The sequence below is a fragment of the Clavelina lepadiformis genome, chromosome 5 (genome assembly GCF_947623445.1).
Source record: "Clavelina lepadiformis chromosome 5, kaClaLepa1.1, whole genome shotgun sequence".
In the NCBI taxonomy this organism is placed as follows: domain Eukaryota; kingdom Metazoa; phylum Chordata; class Ascidiacea; order Aplousobranchia; family Clavelinidae; genus Clavelina; species Clavelina lepadiformis.
Window position 1 is genome coordinate 17,224,240 of NC_135244.1, and position 10,993 is coordinate 17,235,232.

The 10,993-nt window shown below is 39.4% G+C and overlaps 1 protein-coding gene across 1 annotated transcript; it reads right to left on the bottom strand.

Moving 5' to 3' along the window:
• Nucleotides 1-1,166: 1,166 nt before the first annotated feature.
• On the bottom strand, nt 1,167-10,608 carry LOC143459906 (protein Wnt-5a-like). The gene is made up of 5 exons (XM_076957221.1): nt 10,332-10,608; nt 6,790-7,031; nt 4,229-4,368; nt 3,975-4,127; nt 1,167-2,475 (listed from the first exon to the last, which is right to left on the bottom strand). The coding sequence occupies exons 1-5, from the start codon at nt 10,418-10,420 to the stop codon at nt 2,023-2,025; spliced, it is 1,077 nt and encodes a 358-aa protein (XP_076813336.1). The 5' UTR covers nt 10,421-10,608; the 3' UTR covers nt 1,167-2,022.
• Nucleotides 10,609-10,993: the final 385 nt, after the last annotated feature.

A 10,993-nucleotide genomic window follows, 5' to 3' on the forward strand; every position in this document is an offset into this window, starting at 1 on the left:
TGAACTTATAGCACTGTATAGTCATAGTATATACTAGAACTAGACTAATAACCCCACATTTTATTTCTACGTTTTGGCTTTGTTTCTTCTTCATTTGTTTTTCACTTTTCAGCAAGGGTGTCCAGTCATTTTGGGCTGCTTGCAATTTAATAATTTATAAATTTGCAATGGTAAGGTCATAATAATCGACTGATAAAGAAGCTCTAATACCAAACGCTTTAAGTAATTAATGGACTAATATATTTACTTGAACTCGCAAAATATTCAAACATTTTTTACTTCAACCAAGACTTTAAAATCAGTGGAATAACTTTCTCGTATGGAAAGTAACAAAAAAACTTGCAAATGATAAGTAAAATACTAATAATTTTATTGACATACAAACAACTCGATGTACATTCGCACATAAATGCGTATTGGGTAACCCTGGTCTGGTTTTCAGGAGAGCGTTTACGCATCTGTCAAAAGAGAGTTGCGTGAAAAGCGTAAAAGATGTAGGCCACACGCTTTTTTAGGAAAAGTGGCTTTGGTCCTATCAAATCTAACGGGTGGATATTGCTTTTCTTATTATTCATGAAAGCATGCCAAATTTACTTCTACATATTTTCTACATAATCATATAAGTTATTCCCCACTGCGCAGGTCCCTGGCAGCAGAAGTGTCATCCAGGAAGTCGCCCCGCGACCCACAAGCCTATAACAAGAGTGTAGCCTAGCCTGCTCAAACGCGAGCTGTGGCGAGTACTTAATGAAATATTCGTGTGGTAGATAATTAATCACTCTTCTTAAAAAAGTAGCACCAAGTTATAGAAACGGAATTACATTTTTATATATTTCTCTTGATGGTGAGGTTTTCTTTTAACCCGGGACTCTAAAAGTTTTTCCGCTACCCTACTTTGCTGCATATAATACGTCAAGTGTCTGTTTAAACGTGGCGAACTCATTGCCACTGTATGACAATATATTTGGTTTATTTCTGCATTTATGATTCCTTGGTACTACTCTGGAGTTAGCATACAGCACATCTTCACTGTAACCTTTCTATAAACAAAAAACTCCATTTAACCTGTCCGTTGCACTGTCGGTAAAGGGGTAACTTCGAGAAAATATTATTTCTGATGTGTCAGTAAAACGATTCTACTTCACATGAAATCTTAGCATCGAGAATTCATTTTTAACACTTTATTAAGTATTAATCGGAAAAAGACAAACTTGAAAAAGAAAACTGTCGATGGTCAAGTCCAAAGAGTAGACGTCATATGGTCAATAATGACAAAATGTTACAAAAACGCTACATTATTATAAAAAATGAACACGATTGAAAAATTTTAGTGGGAGCCATATTTCAAATAGCTATTGTCTCAAAATCTAGAAAAAACGCTAGACAAAAGTGCAAGCACGGTGTGAACGTGTGACGTCAAAAACTGGAAAAACACAAAACTTGTTGACGTTGCGCTTCGGGAAAGAAGCTAACGCATGGAGTGCTTAAAAACCATCTTATTTTGAGGTCAAAGTGCAGTTTTAAAAAGTTGTCAGTGCTTACTGCGGCAGTGAGACGAGTTTGGAAAAACGTTTAACAAGTTGCCTTGCCATTTTGAATTCTACTTTGGTGGGAAAAGAAAACCAATTGGGCTTAATAACGAACTGTCGTGCTAATACGACTAGCGAATGAGAAGTAAAAGTTTGTAGGCATTTGAGAAAATAAATAAAAGTTATAGACATATTAATACTTGAAAACGGAATAAATAAGTGCATACCGCTGCCATTTCGCGTCGCAAATCCATTGCTTCTTTGACCAGCACTTAAAATATTTAGTCTGTTCGTTGCTGCACCCAAACGCTGCGCAATGGAAGTAGTGAAAAAGAAAAGTTTTTTCTTACAACGATGACCATCACCGCGCCTTTTCGGCCCTCCGGCTGTTTTGCAGCGCCGTCCGTCCGTCAACCGGCCCGGTGTCTACACACGCCACATTGCGTCAAGTTTTTTAAACGGCGCCCCTCGACGCCATCTCGCGGCAACAAAATCAGTTGCAAATATGCCGCTCGACGACATTCCTGCACGTGTCGCACTTAACCTCGCAACACCATTCAAACTTGCAGCGGCACTTTACGGTTTCTGTAATCTGGTGAGGAGTAGATCCGCGTCCACAACAGAGGAACCCGCATCCGTCTGGGCCATGGGAGCCAACTTCACACTCGCGTCCTCTCGTACCGGTGACTCCGGTTCTCCTGTGCCGGTCGCAGTAGTCCGGGGAAGATTCAAGAAAAACTAAACTGTTGAGCTCGATGTTCTGCCCGTCTCTTCTTCTTATCTTCCCTCGACTGTTGGAGCGAACTTCCGCGGCTCCGCCGTACAAGTTTTTCAACTCATCTCCGATCTGACGGAAGTTGGGAATCTGCATCCAGCAGGTTTTCAGACTGCACGAGCCGGACACGCCATGGCACTTGCAAGTGGGTGTGGCTGAACGCACCGCTGCCTGATGAAAAGAAAAAGAAATATCTAAAACGACTGCAATTTGCGTTCTTGAGATTACAGTGATCGAAAAATACACTGAATAATTTGAATTTTAGATGCAACGAGGAAATCAGAGTTATTTTTACCAAATGACATATGATAATGTGTATACCTTGTAACGATGTTATGTTTTTTTATCGTAAGGCATAATGGTATGAAAATACGTTCAGTATCAGGAAGTTGAAAAAAATTTAAATTCTTTCATGTCTTTAACTTTTTTTGCAGAACAACGGGACCCCTTAAGCGATGCGCTTCCATTATAGCAATTTGATGACGCATACGTATTTACATTCCTATCACTGCGACCTTTATAGAAAGACACGAAAGTCAAAATTGAACATTAGCACATTTAAACAATCGCTTCGTTAGGCCGAATCATAGCACATATTGACTTATGACGATATTACAACAGTCACTGTCAAGTTCAAGATCCCATCTAGGAGCACGTTAGATCACGTGACCTAAATGAGACAGGTTGTCTGCACGAACGGGGAGCATTTAAACCCTATAGTATAGAAAGGACATTGCACTGTCAAATAATCCCTTCTTCGCCTATAAAGCGAAGTCAAAAGGCGTTACTGATCCATATGTTGCTCATGTTAATAATGAACGTATTTGATTGATGACGGTTTCATTTAGGAATATCAATTTAAAACACACATCTCGATGGACCTCACGAACCCAATGAACTCGACATGAAAAAGCAACGTAAGGTTGATTAAAATCGGCAATCGTTTCCAATTTCTTTAATATCGAACAGATAGCGTGTTTAATAACGGAAATCTATTGCCCGGTAACAACTAATAGTAACAGGTTGCCTTTATCGATTTCGGGCGTTTATTGAATGCAATCGGCAGCTTGTATCAATAGCGATGTGACAAGCCGATTGCTGATAAATGCACTTCACCGTGTCGCATCTACAGTTGAACTTGTCGCCCTCGGACAATGGCGTTGGTTGTGTCCTAAACAGGGACAACGCATTAAAGCAACGGGTACCTGGGCTTATACAAACAAACTGTCGTTATGGATGCGTTTCGTCTCTTCTATTTTATTATGTGCACCAAGTTAACTACAGTGTGGCAAGTACTGGCTATAACAGTACGGTTGAGATGCACCGAGCACTTTTAAGGAAGAGATACAATCTCTGAACACAGAAAAGATGAAAACAATTTTGACCTGCTTAATTTCTGCTTTCAAGAGCATTACGTAATGGTAAGATTGTCATCACAGGAGAAAGAACATTGCCGCTAAAGGCGAAATTTAGTGCCGCCATGTCAAAAACAACGTAATTTTGAGGTTTTCCGGCCGCTATTATCATAGGGACGTTATCGGTAATAAACATCAAGCGCTGCTTCTGGGATTTGACTGTTTGGTGAGATGAAATCGTTTCGGAGTTCTACCCAAAAAAGGTTCAGCTGTTTTTGGGCTATGTTTTGGTGATGGAGTCTTTAAAATACTCACCATTCTACCAGCTTCGTTGTTGTGCATGTTCATCGCTTTCCTTGCTTTGTCCTTCCCTCGTCTGAGCTTTGTGTTATCGCGTTCCTTGGCATCGATAAATTCCCGTGCGAAACCGTACGCGTAAAACGTGTTGTCGCCGCACCCACCCCAACGCTGTATACAGAAAAAAATAGTACCCGCTTGTTAGTAGGATATCGACGGGGTGAGGTCAGCAACCGCTCTCTACTAATATTGAATTGACGCTTAACACCTACCCAGCTATTGTCGAGTCCTTCTGGTCTTCTTGCCGAGCTGCATCCACATTCGTCAAGTTGTTCGTTGCGGCAAGCCTTTGCCACAGAGTATACCACACCAGCCGCTGATATCGCGTAAGCAAAGGCTGTCTCACGGCTTCCTGCGAAAGAAATGTAAGCTGCTTTGAAATAAATTCTCTGTAACTATATACATATTACATAGGCTGCTTGATTTGCACAAGTGTTCTTAAGTATAGAGTTTCTTTGCAAATTTCTGATTTTTTACCTAGGGACAGTTTGGTATAATTTACTTTGATGTGTATGTGGCTTCCTACACCAATCGAACGGTGTCGTGACCGGCGCCACATTTTATAGCGTGGTCGTATCCCGTTCCATCGTTAATAACGCGTTGGTTCTTAAATGTGGAGCGAGCAAACCGCAATGACGGTGTGAATTACGTTTTAACAAAAGCAGCACACTCACACAATTAATCATTTTGTATCGGTTGTATCGGTTTTGTATAGCATTTACAGTAAATCTGAAGCTTTTGACGAGATAGTTCTTCTCTAAAGTAGATTTACAAGTAAAGGACCAAAGCCCAATTAGCCTAATTGAAGCGGTTTGCGACAGCTCTGCTGAGTTTGACAAATCCGCTAGACTATTTCAAGTGCCGGAAAGACAGCACAGATTACAAGCAGCACAGGAAAATTGACGGCTGCGGCAAGCATTAACACCCCAAATCTGCCCGGCTGTTGACATCCTGCGGCCCGGTAAAACATTCTTCCAAGACGTGTGGATGGATAAAGATGTTTGTGAACGCTAGAATTGACATAAATGAGCACTACTTGATGGCTACGTGGGCGACCCAAAGGCTTTTAAGCTGTTTCACAATCAAAACAACAATAGCAAGGCGACTACAATATGGGCTAGGCTTAAAACGATTAACAACAATGGTTGATTTTTATTGTAAAAGTGATGCACGCTCAAAACAGGACCTCGTACACACTTTTGCAAAGGAAATTCGCTGGAAAATGTATAGTGCACTTACCGTCTAAAGCGCGGATATTTTTTAACAAAAATCTGCAGCACGTTTTCACACACGGATCAACGGATGTGGTAGGGTACATAGCAAAGGTCAAAGCTTCTGTTAGACTCTCACAAGGGGCGTGGACAGACGTCCTTTTATGGGATAAGGTTTACCGCTTAAGCTTTTACTGCTGGATAGGTTTTCTTACAAGTGTGTCAAAATTACCGGTTTCTTTTCAATAACAGTACAATACACAAAGGCTGTAAGTGAATGATCATTATGTAGCCATCTATGACAACGATTGAAACTCAATATTGACATGAAATGTACCGAAGTCAAGAAAGAAAATGCCCTTTGCGTTTGGCAAGAAGCTTAGAATAGGCATGTCGAGAGATCGACAAACTGCAAAAGCTCTAGTCTATATAGGCTTAGTGCAAAAGTAGATACCATCCAAGAAGTAAATAGTACGCGATCTAATACATAAGGTTATTACACAAGAATTAAAAAAATCGACTCTCTTGCATACACAAAACGCTGTTGACCTTGGCGATTAAAATCAGTGACTTTCGGAAGTAGCTGTAGGTTTTGGGAATGAACAGCTGAAATATTAAATTCCGATGCTAAATCCAGGTAAATCAACCTCACCCACACAACAAACGAAAATTCAAAATATGTTGCTGAGTAGAATTGGTCAAATCGCGCTTTTTATTACGAGTAATTCGGATTTTAATCCTTAATTCTATTTGATCAATGGTTGAGATTTCGTCCAATGAAACGCTACGCGTGGGGCAAAATTCATCTGTTTTAAGTAGCGTCGGAACTTAACCCAAAATGTAAACAGAAGAACTTCGGCTAGATTTCTGGTAAGGCTTAAAATTTCTTTTAAGTGGAAATATAACAAATTCATAAATTCAAACACGGAGATCTTCGCTTTAAATGCTTCCAGTACGTGTTTGTACGGTGAAAATACGCCAACTATGTACGTTTGATGTTCATAGGTTTCGCTTTAGTGCGTAACCAAAGTCGTGCTAGACGCCAAAGCTGATAGATTATAATTTTCATACAAGTATAATATTATAGTCTATACGTGAAAAAAAATATTAATTCTGTTTTAATAAAACTATTTCTTAAACGTTAAAGCACTCTTGGAGTTGGTCTGTGTATTTTTTCTATAGGACAAAAGAATTGGGCATGAAACAAATCAACGGGCGCTGGGAAATCATGAGTTGGTAAGTTTGTGGTGATGCTTCACAACAGATCGCATCAACTAAATAAGAGTTTCCAGCAAACTGTGATTAAAAATTGCGTAGCTTAGGAAATGTATACGGCGACAAGACTACGTAATATTCTTTCGCCACGGCTTTACTCACGGTGCAATTACGATACAAGTGTTGAAATAGTTTCGAATAAAGCGGGCAACCGCGTACCATTAAACCTTATAATTATTATACCAGGAGAACTCATGGGGAATTGAAATAGAAGTAATTTGGCGTCGAGGAGGTTCTCAAGCGCTGGTGATTTCAACTTTATGTTCAAGGTTTGAATTTCGACTCACCGATTTTTAAGACTTTTCCGAACACAGTGTTGTCATCGAAGGTAGAACAATTCCAACGGTCCCCGCGAAATTGCCATTTGCATTCTTCGATTCCTGTTTTGGCCCCGCTGCTCACAAACTGCATGTGACTCTGATAACGACGGCACAGTGCTTGCTGGTTTACAGAGAGGGTTTCCAGGCTACTGCAAAGCGGGGTGGTGCCCAGTATCAAGGTGTCCATGACTGGATTGTAAGGCATAGACCTGGAAAAAATGGAACTGTTAAGTGCCTTGATAATTTCCATTTGTAGAACTCTAAGATAGGTTATTAGCTTAAATTTTTTCTTTGTCGCGGTGTTTTCTTAATCATAAAGTTCCAGCATTTTCAACCTACAGCGCACTTAACCCGGGGTAATGTATAAGACAAACTGGCGCACACTGCGTCGTAATTACGAAGAAGTTTACCATAGCCCTTGAGAAAGTTTGATTGCTCTAAACTAGAGCGGAAACGATAGCGGGCTAAACATCCTTCACCTGGAAACGCGTTGTTGCCGTTCCCACGATTTACAAGACCTTGGTATTGCCGCTTAGGTGATTATGCGACTGCAAGGCACTAAAACTAGTAGCACTTTCTTCGCATCATCGCTAAAAGGGGTTAATGGTTAAAACAGATAGTTTCTTGTTTATTCGTGGATTTCTCGTGGCCTTATCGTCCTCTGTTTACAACCTCGTAATAGCCACAGCTGACATCAATCTGTGTCATTTATCGGACAAAGAAATAAAAAGTTTTAGAGCAAAGCAACACGCGAGCGAGCCCGATGAGTTTTGCCATCATTGGTTTAATCACTTTTACTTTAAACAGAGCTAAAAGTAGAACAATAAACATATCACGTTTGACAAGAATGACTAATCTTTGATCAACGGAAAACGTCAACAGGGGAATCAAAATGTCAAAAACCCATTTACTTAAAGTCATATTACAGCCTTATCACAGGCATAATGTTTCGATAATTATGTTCATCTCAAGTGGATTTCTACATGCAGACCGAGTGATTGTTCACTTTTGAGCGAAAATTGCTACCTCCACAAACGAAATAGATCAGATATAGTCATCGTGAAAGCTTAACCTTTTGAATGTAAATGTTTATTTAATCTTAAATGACAATGTAAGCTGTCTTGACTGTGGCATCAGTCGCAACAGATGTGAAAATTTTAAATCAAAATCGTATTCATTTATTCAAATGAAAAAATGTAAAGTTTAGGTTTGATTAAAACCGAGAATTAGCACTTGGATGAGAATTAGAATCGCATTAGTGTCGCCATACTCCATACAGGATAAGATACTACTTCTACTCAACACCAGAGTTAGATCTCAAATTAGCTTTCAACTTTACAAAATGCATCCGCTAGAGGTCACCTTGACGTTCCACACAATATGACGTTAATGCTAATGTAGGAAACAGCTTTGAACGAAAAGAATTATGCTTTTGTACAGAGTGAGGCTAAACCCACGACAATTTGTAAGTGTGCTGCCGGATTACGGCTCCTAATGGACAGAGAATCTACCTCGCTTTAAAAACAAGTTCTTCTAAAATCTTAAAACTCAAGAGATTGTTGGTGAACTTATCGCTATTAACCGTCGTTCGAGTGTAAAGTTAGTCATGGTCGTGAAGCATCCACTAACAGACACTTAATAGGATTTGATAACCGCACAACAAGACAGAAATCCAGCTTCAGTTCCGCGGGTCATTTCTGGGTTTTATTTCAATGTAAAGTTTATACAATTTTTGAAGTTTTTGCGAACGGGCATATTACTTCCCAGTAAAGAAAATGCTGAAATTTAACGGAATTGTTTAACTAGAATACTTAGCTTATGGTAGAAGTCTCTGGACCCGAATGTTTAAATAAAACCGCAAGCCAAATCAATATATCATTTTTAAGGCGTGTTGAGAGGAAAAATTGATAGTATTGTCATCAGATAATAAACTTATCAGATTCATATTTAGTTTAACTTAACACCGTGTCTAATAAAACGTGTTCAAATTGACATATTCAATGGCTAATAACCTCAAATTCAATTGACCGTAAAACGAACAGAACCAAGTTTATGGTTCTAGTTTTCACTAATGCAGGCGAGTGGTTTACGATTGTACTTAGTTTAACGCACTTGCTTTGCGAGCGTCATTTAACGCAAGAAAAGAATGATGTTGTGGCGATATCCATGAACCGCGAAACGTACTGAAGGCTCTGAGACAAAACTCTTGATTTGAACGCATGAGTGCAATAGCAGGCCGTTTTAAGCAGGCGCTATGCGGTAAATTGTTTTGAAAACAAGTGAAAGTGGTAGGCAAACATGTCAATATCCGCAAGCGTCGATAAAAATACCATAACTCTCTTTTTCTGACGAAGATTCAACCATTAAAAAAACTAAACATCAGGTCGCAGGGGAAAAGGTGGGTGGCTTATCATCAAGAAATATTCAAATATTCTCTGTCTGGAGGTCGACTTTAAAACCTCGATGACTAACAATGCTGGCCCCGCTCACGTTGAGAAGGCAATTCATTTCTATTCGCTTGGGCAAATAGATCGAGTATTTGCAGTTTACAGAGAAAGCGCCATCTCATTTTGCACGGTGTTGGTTTTACTGAGTTTGTTTGTGGGACAAATCTGAGCAATGGTTATATCATTTGATACGTCATATGCCTCAGCTTCGATGACCTGAGCGAACGCAAGCTTACTGACTGGATTTGTGACTAATTAAGCATCGTGCGTGAAAATGGTACAATAGTATTAAAATGTATCTAATTGATGGTTACACATGTCTCCAACGCAATTTAGTGGGTCTGCTAATGTAACGTTTGTTGGCTTTGCTAAACGTGATAGCTCAAAAAAGTATTTCGTATCCATAACCGTAAGAAAGGGCAAACCCTAGGCTATAGGGCAATAAGCTTGATCACAATGACAACTCAGCAACACAGATACCGTGTCAGTGCAGTTCTAGCGCGCTCTGATAGCAAAATACGTCTTCATTGGTGAACTAGAAACCGAACTTAGCACCAAACAGCTATACTGTAGACGTAATACATCATCTTGAAAAAGTTCTTACTAGCTTTTCATCTATATAAAAGCATTGGAGCGGGTTATTAAACAACCACCTCAACACAAAATTAGTCCAATTTGCTACTTATGTGGTTTTCGGATGCCTTGAATATGATTTAAATTTATTTAAGGGGATTAAGCTCACTCGAATTTATTACCCCACTTTTGATGCATGTCATTATCTCAGGCAATCTAGCGTTCGCCTGCGCAAATTGCATTCATATCGAAATCGGATTAAAGTACACAATAGGTTATTTTGTTGTGAATGTTTTTATTCGTTTAATATCTGCTAGACTTAGCATAGTTAAATCTTAAGGTAACCATCTTTTTAACCGTATGCCAACTTGACATTTTGTAGACATTGACGCCCAAGAATGTAATTAAACTTTAAACTTCTGTCTGCTGCCTTACAAAGTATACGTTGCCAAGTGTATTTCCGTAATCACGATCAAAAACAGCACTCACCACCAATAACAGTTGACTTTGGAGATAAGTGCAGCATATATGACCATCATCGGGACAAGAATATTTCTTCTGCCGGGTTTGAAGGCCATATTTCGGGTATCGTTTAAGCTATTTGGCGAGGTTGCGCTGCTAATCCAAAGACGTAAATCACTTCAGAATTATTCCACACTTTGTATAAAGGCACTAACACTTTGTTTTGATATGCTTCAAAATTTAGACTATTGCTACTATTTATTGCAAACAGCAATAAATTGTTTAGTTATATTATAGAGTTCCAAAAACTGTAAGAAAAACGGAATTCATGTAATAAAAAACATGAATAAATTTACAAAAAAACTTAAGTCTATAAACGCTAACAACTGTGAGACCACTGCCATAGTATTTCAGAAAACAACTATAACTATTCGTATTTCAAACGAAGGAAATCTATGAAGCTATAGCAAGCTCAGGTAAGGTGTCCCTTGTTGACCCGACGAGCAGCCAAGGCGAATGACCGATATGCGGAGAGGAGGCTGTCTACTCATCTGTCCTTGTGTTTTTCTCCAACTCGTTCGCCTGGCCTTGTGTGGAGTCAAGCCGCGAGCGTGAATCGCGACAGATTTCTTGAAAAAAAAACTCTAACAATCGTAGGCAAGAAAACTGACACTGTAGCAGACAGCGCG